At 38.2% G+C, this 16,877-nt stretch overlaps 1 protein-coding gene and 1 long non-coding RNA gene across 3 annotated transcripts in view; one reads left to right on the top strand and one right to left on the bottom strand.

The window, feature by feature from the left end:
- The window catches only part of AGTR1 (angiotensin II receptor type 1), a 58,118-nt gene extending 54,831 nt beyond the window's left edge, over nucleotides 1-3,287 (top strand). For both annotated transcript variants that reach the window (XM_055569400.1, XM_055569399.1), the window contains exon 3: nucleotides 613-3,287. In XM_055569400.1, the coding sequence (XP_055425375.1) occupies nucleotides 659-1,738 (1,080 nt within the window). In that variant the 5' untranslated portion in view covers nucleotides 613-658 and the 3' untranslated portion in view covers nucleotides 1,739-3,287. The remainder of the gene's footprint in view (nucleotides 1-612) is intronic.
- Nucleotides 3,288-14,329: 11,042 nt separating this feature from the next.
- LOC129644059 (uncharacterized) overlaps nucleotides 14,330-16,877 on the bottom strand; it is a 202,455-nt gene continuing 199,907 nt past the window's right edge. Inside the window, exons 7-8 of the long non-coding RNA XR_008710718.1 lie at nucleotides 14,773-14,841; nucleotides 14,330-14,678 (exon numbers count right to left, since the gene is read on the bottom strand). This is a non-coding gene — a long non-coding RNA (uncharacterized LOC129644059). The remainder of the gene's footprint in view (nucleotides 14,679-14,772; nucleotides 14,842-16,877) is intronic.

Below are 16,877 nucleotides of genomic sequence, written 5' to 3'. Positions count from 1 at the left end.
GAATAAGTGGTGACTGCATGTAATGACCTGGAAAACCATACAAAGAATGCTGTTCCCCAAAGCCTTCAGCCTTCCCTTTTATCCCCTCCTAAATCAATTCCTCAGTAACCTAGAGGCAGCAATTCCAACCACTTAAGAGAGGATGCTAATAATTTTTATACCTAAGATTGTGAGATGAAAGAAATGGTTCAAAGAATAAGGTACAGCTATGTCACATTTCTGAGGTTTAAGACAATTAGCCTTGCTTACCTAAGGAAATGCTCAAGTCTTTCTGACTAGTATTTTCTGAGATTTATATTATGTTTTTTAATCTAGGATTTACTCTTAGAAAAAAAGGCAAAGGACCTATGTGAATATTCACCTAGGAACCCACTTCCACTGATCTGGGGGATATTTATCATTCCATAGAAAAGCAATGTGTTCTGAAACTTAATTTAAATGTGCAATCTTAGATTTTTCTCTGCTTACAGCTTTTCTCCAGAAAATATGATCTGATTTTTTTTTTCCTAAAGCTAAAGTTGAGGTACTGTATTTATGAATAAGAAATAAAACTATTTGTTTACAACTAGAAATTTCATTTTTTTTCATCTTTTTCATTTTCATTTTTTCTAGGTGCATTTGGCATAGTGTCTGAGACTGACTAACCCAAGAGATCAAAATGATCCTCAACTCTTCTGCCGAAGATGGTATTAAAAGAATCCAAGATGATTGTCCCAAAGCTGGAAGGCACAATTACATATTTATCATGATCCCTACTTTATACAGTATTATCTTTGTGGTGGGGATATTTGGAAACAGCTTGGTGGTGATTGTCATTTACTTTTACATGAAACTGAAGACTGTGGCCAGTGTTTTTCTTTTGAATTTAGCTCTGGCTGACTTATGCTTTTTACTGACTTTGCCACTGTGGGCTGTCTACACTGCTATGGAATACCGCTGGCCCTTCGGCAATTACCTATGTAAGATCGCTTCAGCCAGTGTCAGTTTCAACCTCTACGCCAGCGTGTTTCTACTCACATGTCTAAGCATTGACCGCTACCTGGCTATTGTTCACCCAATGAAGTCCCGCCTCCGGCGCACAATGCTTGTGGCCAAAGTCACCTGCATCATTATTTGGCTGCTGGCAGGTTTGGCCAGTTTGCCAACTATAATCCACCGCAATGTATTTTTCATCGAGAATACCAATATCACAGTTTGCGCTTTCCATTACGAATCCCAAAATTCTACCCTCCCGGTAGGGCTGGGCCTCACCAAGAATATACTGGGATTCTTGTTTCCTTTTCTGATCATTCTTACAAGCTACACTCTTATTTGGAAGACCCTCAAGAAGGCTTATGAAATTCAGAAGAACAAACCAAGAAAAGATGATATTTTCAAGATAATTTTGGCAATCGTGCTTTTCTTTTTCTTTTCCTGGGTTCCCCACCAGATATTCACTTTTATGGATGTGTTAATTCAGTTGGGCCTCATCCGTGACTGTAAAATTGAAGATATTGTTGACACTGCCATGCCCATCACTATTTGCTTGGCTTATTTTAACAATTGCCTGAATCCTCTCTTTTATGGCTTTCTAGGAAAAAAATTTAAAAAATATTTTCTACAGCTTCTGAAATACATTCCCCCAAAGGCCAAATCCCACTCAAACCTGTCGACAAAAATGAGCACACTCTCCTACCGCCCCTCAGAAAATGGAAACTCCTCTACCAAGAAGCCTGCCCCATGCATTGAGGTTGAGTGACACACTTGGAACCTGTCTGTGAAGTCACCTTAAAGAAGGAGCAAGAAAACCATTCTTGTACAACACCTCACTACCAAATGAGCATGGGCTGCATTTCAGAATTAAAGGAGAAAATAGATTATGTGGACTGAACTGACTTGTCTACAGCTCTGAACAAAAGTTCTTTCCCTTTTCAACTCAACAAAGCAAAGCCACATTCAGCCATGTTTTGTGTTAGGTAGATGATGCCCACTCAAAGAACTGATGTCATAAACTGGATGAAAGTGTTGATTTGGAAAATTTTACTGGGAGAAATGTCCTCTCCCTAGTCTGCTCTTGTTCTGTTATTTTTGATTTCCACATGAAAGTACTTCAGTTCAGTTCAGTCACTCAGTCATGTCCAACTCTTTGCGACCCCATGAATCGCAGCATGCCAGGCCTCCCTGTCCATCACCAACTCCCGGAGTTTACCCAAACTCATGTGTGTTGAGTCAGTGATGCCATCCAGCCATCTCATCCTCTGTCATCCCCTTCTCCTCCTGCCCCCAATCCCTCTCAGCATCAGGGTCTTTTCCAATGAGTCAACTCTTTGCATGAGGTGGCCAAAGTATTGGAGTTTCAGCTTCAGCATCAGTCCTTCCAATGAACACCCAGGACTGATCTCCTTTAGGATGGACTGGTTGGATCTCTTTGCAGTCAAAGGGGTGCTCAAGTCTTCTCCAACACCACAGTTCAAAAGCATCAATTCTTCGGCACTCAGCTTTCTTCACAGTCCAACTCTCACATCCATACATGACCACTGGAAAAACCATAGCCTTGACTAGATGGACCTTTGTTGGCAAAGTAATGTCTCTGCTTTTCAATATGCTATCTAGGCTGGTTATAACTTTCCTTCCAAGGAGTAAGCGTCTTTTAATTTCATGGCTGCAGTCACCATCTGCAGTGATTTTGGAGCCCCAAAAAATAAAGTCTGACACTGTTTCCATGTTTCCCCATCTATTTCCCATGAAGTACTTAGAATATGTTAAACCTCAAGAGGAGCAACAGGAGAGAAGAGCTTAAGACTGCCATGCCCAATTTCCAAAGGACAGCAAAGCTTTCGTGCCTATTTAGCTATTAGCGACTGCGGCCCACTTGTACCTGCTACTGTGCATTTCATACAAAGACTCGCTAAGCAGTAGTTGTCAGGTTCCAGAAGCTTTTGTGAAATCCAACCCGTGTCTTATGGATTCACACTGCCAAAATATGCCAGCTGAGTGGCCTATTTGTATAATGATGTTTCTGTAGTCATGTATAAAAATTAAATTACTTGTAAAGGTGTTATTCCGGTCCCAGGTAGTCATGTTACTTTTATTTCAGATCTGAGAAGTATATATATTTTGTGGTGAAAAGATTATATATCATAAAATATTCCTTACTGTTTTAAAAAGTATATATTCAACCTGTGCATGTATCTCTCTAAACTGCTGTTATCTTATTAAAATTTGGCAAAGTTATATTCACATTAAATAATGTTATTGCAATGTATTTAATCTTCATTACTTAAAATAAATGTTGGTTTATTTTTAAAACAGGACAACTGTGAATAAGTACAAATGTATTTCCATTTAAATCTTGATACAGCTGATAGTTTAACACTGTTGGTTTTAGATTTAATATGCTGCTATTGAAAATACAAAGAACACACTTTCTTCCACTGCACAACATGGAATAAATATACCATTTTGAGTTTTCCAAAGTTTGTCATGCAACAAAGAAAAAACTCATTCCTTATAACACTAAAATAATACATTATTTTACACAAAATTTTAATAGGGTTTTTCTATTCACATACATGATAATTGTAAGAAACATAGACTATATAAGAAAGCAGTAAAAAAAAAAAAAAAGCCATATTTAGTTCTCCTGCTCAAAAATTACCATTTTAACATTCGGGTACCTTGTTATGCTTTTCTTGTATTCATTATATACACATACATATTTAAATCATGATACTGAAATCATAATGTATTTTGTATGCAAATTTTCCATTTAATGACATAGCATAGTAGTTTGCTACACCATTAAATTTTTTTTCTAAAACAATTTAACACTTGTTTTAGAAAAACAGTTATTGAGTCTTTATTGTAGGGAACTTCCCTGGTGGTCCAGTGGCTAAGACTCCATGCTCCCAATATAGGGGACCCAGGTGTGACCCTTGGTCAGGGAACTAGATCCCACAAGCCGTAACTAAAGATCCTGTGTGCCACAACTAAGACTGGGTACTGCCAAACAAATGTAAGAATAAATAAGTAACTGTATATCATTACAAAATACAGACACACCAGTTTGCTAGTATTCAAATTTTTGAGCATTTAATTTTTCTGATTTTTCAGTATCATAATTTATACTGTATCTAAACATTCAAGTATATGAATCTGATAAATCCTTTCTGATACACTCCTAGAAGTGGCACAAATGATTATACAGATATGAACATTTTTAATATTCTTAACATACCTTTTGCCAAATATTTTCCAGAAAACATAACTGTTTTCAATGCTACCATATTTCACCATAGCCTCCGCAGCAAGGAATGTTTAATAGATTTCAGCAGAAAAGGGAATTTTACTGGAAAGATTCAAGTGCCATGTGCAAAAGCAGGGATGCAACTGCATTGAAGAAAGTGCTGTAATATTTCTTCTGCCCTTGGCAGCTGCCTCATCCTAGAGGCCATTGTCATTCTGGAGAATCCGCACAGAGCAGGTACTCATCTGACTCCATCAACAGTGGCCAAAGACGAGTGTGATAAATAAAGGAGCTGATGGGAGGTGTGGTTGGGAGAGCATTTAGAGGGAGGCCTTGGGCGTTGGGCAGGATTCATGAAGCATCATATTATGTTCACATTCCCAAGGATACAGTTATTTAGTGAATAACTGTGGTTATATGTGCCTCGTTTTCCTTTTATATGATTTTTTAAATTTCACAGGTATATAATACCAGCCACTACCTCCAAACATTCTTTACTATTTTCACAAAGAATCACTTCTAAAAAATAAATTCTAGCTGGTCTCAAATTATAGCATGCTGCTGCTGCTGCTTAGTCGCTTCAGTTGTGTCCAACTCTGTGCGACCCCATAGATGGCAGCCCACCAGGCTCCGCCGTCCCTGGGATTCTCCAGGCAAGAACACTGGAGTGGGTTGCCATTTCCTTCTCCAATGCATGAAAGTAAAAAGTGAAAGTGAAGTCGATCAGTTGTGTCGGACTCTTCACGACCCCATGGACTGCAGCCTACCAGGCTCCTCCATCCATGGGATTTTCCAGGCAAGAGTACTGGAGTGGGGTGCCATTGCCTTCTCCAAATTACAGCATAAACTTACCCTATTTGAGCTCCCTCCACGTCTGCTGTGTAACAGCTCATTTTTCATTCAATAGTCATTTAAGCCAAATGATTACCAGTACTTCAAACTTGCTAGAGCATTTTATAAGTCATAGGTGATAAGATTTCTGGTAGATATTAATAATTGTAATCAGATACCCTCTATCTCATGTATTGATTAACTGGTATAAATAAGTTTCAGGCCTTGTTTTCACTTTTATTTCATCAAATTATACAGTGATTTCCCCACCCTATTTTGTGAAATAGATATTGATAACTTCATGATTAATCTTGCTTTTTCAGTGAGATCAACTTAATATTGAAGTTGAAACAACTTACCTAAATCTTAAGATGGTATGCCATGGTTTGTTATTTATTAACATATTTAGAGGTTAGGTGGATTCATTATTTCTTGGGATATTTTGTAAATTAATAAGACAGGAATATTCACCATGAGGATCTAGGTGCTCAATGGAACTCAAGTGCAATATATGTATTTGTATATTTCTATTTACATTTCAATCCTAGTTTCCCCCACGATAAATTCATTTTTTCAGCCAATAATTGATTAATTCATGGACTCAATAAATTTTGTATGGTTACCTATTCTATGCTAGGGGACTAGAGTTATGTAACATACAGCTTAAAATGCACAGTAAACATTTCAACCAGCTGTTATAGGGAGTATGAAAGGAAGCCAAGTGAGAAGTAGCTTGACTGCCAATCCATGGAAAGGCTCCAAAGAAGAGAAAATAGATTCAGACAGGTCACAAAAGTGAAGTGAAATGAGTGAAGAAATGGAGTCCCAGGGGATTTTGAACACTGGCATAGAGGATGATTTCCCTGAGAGCCGTGAAGAAAATAAATCAAGAGCAGATGAGATATGAAAAAATTGAGAAGCAGCGGAGGCCTGGATACTGCCACAAACTGCCTCAAAAGTCAGGGTGCACACCTCCAGGAGAGCTGCATACAGATGCTTAAGTCGCTAGAACCATGGTGGATCCACTGGAAAGAATCTAAATATCAGGAAGGTAAGCAAGTGATAAACAGCAGAAAATGGTATGGGGCAAAATTCAACAAACTTTATATATTGCAGGCTGCATTTGGGGAAGGAAAAAGTCCTCTGAATTATCCACTGTTGGTTTTGATAAGACTGAAAATAAATGTAAAGGGAAATGCAAGAGGTGGAATATGGGAGCTGACGATCAAAGAGCCAGACTCTCCAAATTTAACAATGTGACTAAATCAGTTAAAATATGACATCCATAACTGCAGCCACTCTTGTTGATGGACTTCTGTAGAGGACACTGTGGAACTATCTGTACAATGTCCCTCTCCCCTTACCATGGGAATTTCCCAACTCGCCCAAGAATATGTCCATTTTCCTACCTAACTCTATCCCCAGGCCATAGTTCATCAATAAGGCTTGAAATGAACTATTCACAGCCTTTTCTCTAAGGACTTTTTAAACAGACTCTGAAGAGTTGGTCCAACTGGGGTTGAAAGTTACTGAGAGAGAAGTTGTGTGATGTAAGCTTGGGATCTAATAGCAACCATGTTGCCACTCTGGATAAATCTAGTCTCTACTGGGAGTGAAGTTAACAGAGCAAGAAAGTTCTAGAGATACCTGAGTCCCTGATTCTATCTGTGCTATATGCCCAGCTCTATCTCTGCCCACTTTATACTTAGAACCAGCATTCATGTCTCTAATTAGGACAGAATATAATATTCTGGAGCTGAGATCTGCATGTGTTCCTTCCTACTTCACCAATACGAATCTCCTTGCTGTTATGGTCAATACATCACCCACTGACCATCCAGCAAGAAGATATCAGTCTAGGCCCCAAATATCTTGATCTCTATCTTTAATAAGTGACCATGCGGATTGTCCTTTTTTCACAAGTGTCCTTATGAAAGGGTGAGGACCAGGGCACCCAGTAGTGTGTTAGAGGGGAAGAGGTGTGCTGATAGAGGACTCAAATTTAGCTGGGACTAAGGGTACTACAGTACCTACTAGTGTAAATTATTATAAACGGAGATCTTCCCCTGAGGTGTCACACTGGTAAAACACTCTTCTCTTGCCCAAGAAATCATAAGTATTAAGCAAACCATTAAATATAAGTAAAGAGAGGAAATGAGCACCCTGAAACTCCTGCTCAAATATATGGTGTATATGCTACCTGGATCCTGCCTTCTTTCCATCATCTGGATGTTCTCCAGCTCTCACAGACCTTGTGAACACTGCGTCCTACCCTGTCCATATAAAACAGAAAAGGCCTTCACTCAACAAGCCTACCCACCTTACTTGAGAAATAAGATAACTGAATTTTGACTATGAGAAAGAGGCAGAATTAGATTACTGTCTTTCCCCCACCACCACCAAAAAAAAAAAAAAAAAAAAAAAAACCTTAGAATGAGAGAATTTAGCTTTATTAATATTTAATTCTAAGTCATTCATATAAAGAAATTTTGCATAATAACTCTCTAAGGTTTTAAGCACCCTGAGATTTGCCCTTCAAACAGCATGATAGGAAAATATTTATCTATGTGCCCAAGAGTTAAATTTGATAAATAAACGATGTTAATTTTGAAACTATTAAAAGCCAGTTTGCTGTTATGATTGTTTTGCTTCAAATATCAAAATGATGATGAGCCATATATGCCCTTGGGCCTATTTCTTGATTCTTTTCATGTCTTACAAAGCTTTTTTGAAAAACTGAACAATAGAAGAAATAGGAATCCTGGCTGAACACCCCAGTTCAGTTCCATTCAGTTCAGTCACTCAGTCTTGTCCTACTCTTTGCGACCCCATGGACTGCAGCACGCCAGGCTTCCCTGTCCATCACCAATTCCCAGAGCTTACTCAAACTCATATCCATTGACTCGGTGATGCCATCCAACCATCACATTCTCTATTGTCCCCTTCTCATCCTGCCTTCAACCATTCCCAGCATCAGGGTCTTTTCAAATGAGTCCGTTCTTCATATCAGGTGGCCAAAGTATTGGAGTTTCAGCTTCAGCATCAGTCCTTCCAATGAATATTCAGGACTGATTTCCTTTAGGATGGACTGGTTGGATCTCCTTGCACTCCAAGGGACTCTCAAGAGTCTTCTCCAACACCACAGTTCAAAGCATCAGTTCTTTGGTGCTGAGCTTTCCTTATAGTCTAACTCTCACATCCATACATGACCACTGGAAAAACCATAGCATTGACTAGATAGACCTTTGTTGGCAAAGTAATGTCTCTGCTTTTTAATATGCTGTCTAGGTTGGTCATAGCTTTTCTTCCAAGGAGCAAGAGTCTTTTAATTTCATGGCTTCAGTCACCATCTGCAGTGATTTTGGAGCCCCCCAAAAATAAAGTCTGTCATTGTTTCAATGTCCAGTTCCAGTTTTGGACATGGAACAACAGACTAGTTCCAAATAGGGAAAGGAGTATGTTAAGGCTGTTTTTATCACCTTGCTTATTTAACTTATATGCAGAGTACATCATGAGAAACGCTGGGCTGGAGAAAGCACAAGCTGGAATCAAGATTACCAGGAAGAATATCAATAACCTCAGATATGCAGATGACACCACCCTTATGGCAGAAAGTGAAGAGGAACTCAAAAGCCTCTTGATGAAAGTGAAAGAGGAGAGTGAAAAAGCTGGCTTAAAGCTCAACATTCAGAAAATTAAGATCATCGCATCCGGTCCCATCACTCAATGGCAAATAAATGGGGAAACAATGGCAGACTTTATTTTGGGGGGGCTCCAAAATCACTGCAGATGGTGACTGAAACCATGAAATTAAAAGACACTTGCTCCTTGGAAGAAAAGCTATGACCAATCTAGACAGCATATTAAAAAGTAGAGACATTGCTTTACAAACAAAGGTCCATCTAGTCAAAGCTATGGTTTTTCCAGTAGTCATTTATGGATTTGAAAGTTGGACTACAAAGAAAGCTGAGCACCGAAGAACTAATGCTTTTGAACTGTGATGTTGCAGAAGACTCTTGAGAGTCCCTTGGACTGCAATGAGTCCAACCAGTTCATCCTAAAGGAAATCAATCCTGAATATTCATCGGAAGGACTGATGCTGAAGCTGAAACTCCAATACTTTGGCCACCTGATGCGAAGAACTGACTCGTTAGAAAAGACCCTGATGCTGGGATTGGTTGAAGGCAGGAGAAGGGGATGACAGAGGATGAGATGGCTGGATGGCATCACCCACTCAATGGACATGAGTTTGAGTAAACTCCAGGAGCTGGTGATGGATAGGAGGCCGGGTGAGCTGCAGTCACGGGGTCACAAAGAGTCCTGACACGACTGAGCAACTGAACTGAACTGAATTGATTGTTTTCATTGTTTCCCCATCTATTTGCCATGAAGTGATGGGACCAGATGCCATGATCTTAGTTTTCTGAATGTTGAGTTTTAACCCAACTTTTTCACTCTCCTCTTTCACTTTCATCAAGAGGCTCTTTAGTTCTTCTTCACTTTTTACCGTAAGGGTGGTGTCATCTGCATATCTGAAATTATTGATACTTCTCCTCATACAGAACTTATTAAGTAGATGTGAGAAGCAGATGTAGCATCTGGTCACTAAAAAGGCAAGGCAGAAATTTTCTGATGTTTTCACAGGCAACATAAGAAAAGGCAATGTATGAGACCAAAATAATGAAGGAATGGACCAAGAATTGGAGAGGAACCAAGCCTTTACGATGTCATTCAAGAACTGACTTTCTGTGCCAGGAGCCAACACTAGCCTCCAGACTTCCCCTTTTTTCTCAAGCTGGTTGGGGATGAGCTTCCCGTCAAAATAATCAACTAAAATCCAATCTTCAGCAAAATCATTATAGCCACCATTTATCAAATTCTTAATATAAGACATAGTTCTCTGCTTATCTGCATTATATTTGTCATCCTCACAACAACCAGTCTTATCAGTTCTACTATCATCCAATGAGACAAAACAGGCTAAGAGATTTTGTATATTTGATCCAAGGTAACATGACTAGCAAGTGCCAGAGCTGAAATCTGAACCCAGACACTTTGACTGCAAAATCTGTGTTCTTATTTGTTAAACTATGTTGCCTCCTTCCAAGAAAATAGCATCACAAAATATGAATCATGTGGGTACCTTCCAAAATATTGCCCAAGTCTACACAAAATCAACATGTGTATTATTTTGCTTTGCTTTAAACATAATTACTAGGTCTTAAGTTAGAATTTCAATAATATTTGTCCTTGAAAGTTTGGCTCATTAATGGAAAGCACTAATTGACCTTATACAGCATAATACTAGTTTTTACATTTATTGTAATTTGATTTTGGATGAGCTTATATTGAGTCTAGCAAATAAACAGGCTATGATTGCTAACTGCCACAGTAATTAGTTCAATGCTCTAGTCCTTGTTGTAGCCAAGAATTTAGACAGCATTTACTAAATGGAAGGGGGAAGGAAATTCCTAAATTAATTTTTAATGTCAAATTTTATCTTCTTACAACTTAATGGAATGAAGTTCTTTTGAGAAAACATTCTGGAGAAATTACATTCTGAGAGATTTCCTTTTAAGTTATACAGTTTAGATTTGGCAATAAATTTAAATGAAGAATATACCTGGAATAATGAAAGCAGAAGTGTAATTTATCTCAACTGTATCCAGAGACCAGAAGAATAAAGGCAGTAAGATCATAGCCATGAGTCTTGAGGACAGTTCTAGCAGTATCATTGAAAATCACCTCACAGTGGATACTATACAGGACAGTGAAAGCTAAGAAGAGAGCTGTAACAGTTCAGGAAAAGGATGCTCACTTCTTCACCTTTGCTTCGAGATGCAGAACAGGTACAAAGGAGTGTTTACACAGAAAACACTTAAAAATAAGGTGATCCAGCCATAGGCTGAGAGGATGACCATGACATGATGAAAATTCCAACAACCAGTGTGAATCAGAAAGTAGTAATAGAGGAGATGAATCAAGATGGGCAGAGTAGGACATGGAACTCATCTCTCCCCATGAACATATCAAAAATAAATCTACATGTTAAATAATTCTCATTGAAAACTGACTAGAAACTGAAAAGCACAGGAAACTGCTCAATATTCTTTAACAACCTAATTGGGAAAAGAATTTGAAAAAGAACATATACATATATATGTATTAATGGATCACTCTGTTGTACCCCTGAAACTAACACAACATTGTTAATCAACTATACTCCAATGTAAAGCAAAAAGTTTAATTTTTTAATTAAAATTTTTTTTAAATAAGTAATGAAAGAGGAGAAATAACAAATGATACCACAAAGACACAAGAAAATTATAAGAGAATATTATAACAACCTAAAAGAAACGTACTTATATCTAAAATCATATAACTTGCCAAGACTGAATCAAAGAGAAACAGACAACCTGAATAGATTGATCATTTGTAGTGAAACTGAATTTGCAATTAAAAAAAAAAAAAAAAAAACCTAGTAAATGGAAGTCCAGGACTGGATGGCTTCACAGGGAAATTCTACTAAACATATAAAGAAGAGTTAATACCTATCCTTTTCAGCTATTCCAAAAAAACTGAAGAGGATGAAACACTCCCAGATTCATTCTACATGGCCACCATTACCCACATACCAAAACCAGACCAAACAAAACAAAAAAAAAAGTAAAAGAAAATTAAAGGCCAATATCTTTGATGAATATAAGATGCAAAAATCCTCAATAAAACATTAGCACACTAAACAGAACAATACACAAAAAAGATCATAGACCATGATCAAGTTGGATTCATTCCAGGGTCACAGGATTGTACAATATATGCAAATCAATCAATGTGATACATTATATTAACAAAAGGAAAGACAAAACCCATATGGTCATCTTTATTGCTGTAGGAGGAACACTTGATGAAATTCAACATCCATTCATGATAAAAACTCTTATCAAAGTATAGAGAACATATTTCAACACAATTAAAGTCATTGTAGACAAGCCCATAACCAACATAATACTGAATAGTGAAAAGCTAAAAGCCTTCTCGTTTTATTCAGAAACAAGACAAGAATTCTCACTTTCATGACTTCTATTCAACATAGTATCGAAGTCCTACACACAACAATCAGACAAGAAAAAGAAATAAAAGATATCTACATTGAAAGGAAAGAGGTAAAACTGTCTTTATATGCAGATAACATGATATTCTACATAGAAAACCCTAAAGACTACACACAAAAACAATTAGAACTAGTAAATGAATTCAGGAAGGTAACAGGATACAAGACTAGCATACAGAAATTTTTGTCTCTCTTTACACTAACAATGAAATATCATAAAAATAGGGTGAAAAGAATCCCATTTAAATCACATCAAAAAATTAAAATACTTAGGAATAAACCTAACCAAGAAGGTGAAAGACCTATTATCTGAGAACTATAAAACACTGATAAAGGAAACTGAAGACAATTCAAAGAAATGGAAAGATCCCAGGCTCTCAAATTGGAAGAGTTAATATTATTAAAATGACCATACTACTCAAGGCAATCTATAGACTTAATGTAATCCTTGTCAAAATATCACAACGTTTTTCACAGAACTAATATAAGTAATCCTAAAATTTCCATGCACCTTCAAGAGACACTTAATTGCCCAAGAAATCTTGAGAAAAAGAAAAACAAACAAACAAAGCTGGAAGTATCACACTCCCTATCTTCAGACTATACTGCAAAGCTACAGTAATCAAACAGAAGTGTACTGGCACAAACAGGCACATTGATCAGTGAAATGAACAGAGTCCAAGAATAAATCCACTAACTTACAGTCATTAATCTATGACAAAGGAGGCAAGAATATATGGTGGGAAAACGACAGTCTCTTCAATAAATGGTGCTGGGAAAACTGGACAGCTACATGTAGAATAATGAGATTAGATAAGATCAAAGTGGATGAATGACCTAAATGTGAGACCTGAAACCATTAAACTCCCAGAAGACAACACAAGCAGACATAAATCGTAGTGATATTTTTTGGATCTGCCCATAAGGCAAAAGAAATAAAAGCAAAAATAAATAAATGAGACCTCAGATCAGATCAGGTCAGTCGTGTCCGACTCTTTACGACCCCATGAATCGCAGCATGCCAGGCCTCCCTGTCCATCACCAACTCCCAGAGTTCACTGAGACTCACGTCCATCGAGTCAGCGATGCCATCCAGCCATCTCATCCTCTGTCGTCCCCTTCTCCTCCTGCCCCCAATCCCTCCCAGCATCAGAGTCTTTTCCAATGAGTCAACTCTTCACATCAGGTGGCCAAAGTACTGGAGTTTCAGCTTTAGCATCATTCCTTCCAAAGAAATCCCAGACCTAATTAGACGTAAAACCTTTTGCACAGCAAAGGAAACCAACAAAAGAACAAAAAAACAACCAACAGGATGGGAGAAAATATTTGCAAATAAATTGAAAGACATGTGGTTAATATCTAAAGTATATAAACAGCTCATAAAACTCAATTTAAAAAAAAAAATCAAAAGTGGGCAGAAGACCTAAATAGTCATTTTTCCAAAGAAGACATACAGTTGGCTAACAGGAACATTAAAATATGCTCAACATCACTAATTATTAGACAAATTTACAGCAAAACCACAGTGAGATATCAGCTCACATTTGTCAGAATGGTTATCATCAAAAAGTCTACAAATAACAAATGTTGATGTAAAGAAAAAGAAATCTTTGTACTCTATTGGTGGGAATGTAAATTGATGCAGTCACTATACAAAAATAGTATGCAAGTTCCTCAAAAACCTGAAAATAGAACTACCATGTGACCCAGCAATTTCACACCTGGGTATGTATCTGGAAAAAATGAAAACAGTAATTCAAAAAGATACAGGCACTCCAATGTTCATAGCAGCAACATTTACAACATTTACAATGGAAGCAACCTAAGTGTCCATCAACAGTCGAATGGATAAAGAAGATATTGTGTGTGTATACACACACACTGGCTTCCCAGGTGGCTCAGTGATAGAGAAGCCACCTGCCAATGCAGGAGACTCAGGTTCAATCCCTGGTCGGGAAGAACACTTAGAGTAGGAAATGGCAACCTATTCCAGTATTCTTGCCTGGAGAATCCCATGGACAAAGGAGCCTGGTGGGCTGCAGTCCATGGGGTTACAAAGAGTCAGACACGAGTGAGTGATTGAGCATGTACACACAGGGAATTACAGCCATTATGTTGAAATAGCTTTTAATAGTGTATAATCTATAAAAACACTGAGTCACTATGCTGTGCATCTGAAGCTAATATCATAAATCACCTGGACACAACTGAGTGACTGAACTGAACTGAAGCATGCACTGTACATCTGCCTCAATTATTAGAGAAAAGGGCACACTGACCCAAAGTAAAGAATGTCCGTGTAAAATATAGTGTGGACTCACTGTGTACGTGCTGCTCTGGCTTTTTTGACATCTTGATGGAATGTGTACCTGACTTATTTAATGTTCTTTGTTCAGACAAGATATAGAACTGTGGTGCTTCTCCAGAGGTGTTCCTCAGTCATCTGAGAGCTGTCTCCAGGCCACAATCCTTGGGCTTCCCTGATGGCTCAGCTGATAAAGAATCTGCCTGCAATCCAGGAGATAAAGGAGATGTAGGTTCAATCCCTGGGTTAGGAAGATCCTCTGGAGCAGAAAATGGCAACCCACTGCGGTATTCTTACCTGAAAAGTCCCATGGACAGAGGAGCCCGGTGAGCCACAGTCCACAGGGTCACAAAGAGTCAGACACAACTGAGCGCAAGCACATAGTCCTCAGTTAGCTCAAATAAAACTCTCGCATTTCTATTAAAATAAATAAATAAATAAAGAGACAGAACTTGCAAATATCCAAAAAATGTAGTAATGAAGAAAGTATTAATATAGCATATCATGATAGAAAAGTTGAGCAAAGAGGTAGATCAATGATTCTCAACTGGGAATGATCCACTCCCCAGAGAAACATGGCAATGTCTGGGGACAGTTTTGAATGTCACAACTTAGGGGAGGAAAGTGCTACTGCCATATACTGTTTAGAGACCAGGGAAGCTGCTAACCATTCTTTAATGCACAAGATAGTCCCATATAGCAAAACAAACAAACAGAATTATCTAGTTCAAAATGTCACTAGGGTCAAAGCTGAGAATCCCTGGGGTCCAGAAGGAAGGGAAGAGCACCATTTCAGCAGTGTGAATTAATTACCTGCTGTGCGTGGTATCCATCTGAAAGTATTGGTCTCCTGATTTTTATTATCCATGAAATATAACCCCACCTCTTTTCTGTGCTCCTACTCACCTTCTTAAATGTCACTGCATGTGAATGTCATCCAAATAATATATTTCATGGAAAACTGTATGAAAAAGAGCAGTGCCGTTTGGTGGGGGATAAACAGGCAAATCTATTAAGGCTTGTGGAACAAGTTGTATATTTTATTTTTTAATTAATTTCTTTAATTAGATGCACTGAGTCTTTTGCTGCAGGCTGGTTTTCTCTAGCTGCGGCGAGCAGGGGGCTACTCTTCATTGCAGTGCATGGGCTTTGGTGTCTTCTGTTGTGCAGCAGACTCTAGGTTCATGGGCTTCAGTAGTTCCAGCTCGTGGGCTTTAGAGCGCAGGCTTAGTAGCTGTGGCACCCAGGCTTAGTTACTCCAGGCATATGGAATCTTCCTGGGCCAGGAACTGAACCCATGTCCCCTGCACCGGAAGATGATTTCTTTTTCATTGTACCACCAGGGAAGTCCCCAAGCTGTATATTTTAAATTCACCCATGAATATTAGGACCAAAGGCCAGCTTGTAGCATGATGTAAAGCCAAATGGTTACATCCTCACTGCCATGGAAAACAAAATGAAGGTGTGGGTTCCACTGAGCAGTTAATCCACAGAGAAGACACTAAATGCAGAAAGGAAACAACTGGGCGTGGCGGTGCAGTTGGTGGCTCCACCAACTCTATAGTATTTCTAGCATTTGACGTGATTCTAACAAAATTTTTATTGAACAAAATCAGGGTGAATTATTTTTACTCTAAATATTTCCTCAGAGGATTTGAGCAGCTTCTAATGAAGACTTTAAAGCAGGACAAAACTAGAAATCAGAAATAAAGACAGTAAAAAGGAAGAAGCAAAACCCACTGATAATGCAGGCTTAACAAAGTAGTTGTGACTGAGAAAAATATTGAGTTCTGACCTTCTGGGGACAAACATCACAACATCTCCAGCAATTTTCATTGAAGTGACAAGAGACAAGGCTCTGAAATGGAGCAGAGTCTTCTTGATGCTGAATTCCTAAAGGAATTTCTCACAAATAATTGGTGAATGGAGATGTAGAGCAACCTCACAGATCATTTCTAAGCAACATCTTTCATTTAGGTGTGATTCTTATATTGTTCCTGTAATGCTCTATAAAAGTTGAGAGCATGACAATTCAATGGAGGTGGTGACGTGAGGGTATCCAGTACTGTGATGTGAGTCATACAATGGTATAGTGATATAGTTGTGATGTCAGTGGGACCTGTAGGTCCATTAAAATCTTAGATGAGATCAACTCAGATTCCCTGAGAAAGTCCAAGATGTCTAGAATTTTCTGCAGAAGTCTTAGAAATTTTCCTTTCTGTGGTCTAATTATAGCCATCTGCTTCCCCTAGTTCACATTAAACAACATCTCACTATTCCAAACCAGAACACCCCTGTTCTATGGGACACAAAGGTGAAACAGCTCCAATTACTTACACACATACACACACACACACACATACACAACTATAAGAACTAAGGGATACCCTTAAATCAAAAAA

Source organism: Bubalus kerabau, chromosome 2, assembly GCF_029407905.1.
Source record: "Bubalus kerabau isolate K-KA32 ecotype Philippines breed swamp buffalo chromosome 2, PCC_UOA_SB_1v2, whole genome shotgun sequence".
In the NCBI taxonomy this organism is placed as follows: Eukaryota; Metazoa; Chordata; class Mammalia; order Artiodactyla; family Bovidae; genus Bubalus; species Bubalus kerabau.
Note: the sequence above shows the minus strand (reverse complement) of the source record. Positions and strands in the feature narration are given on the sequence as shown.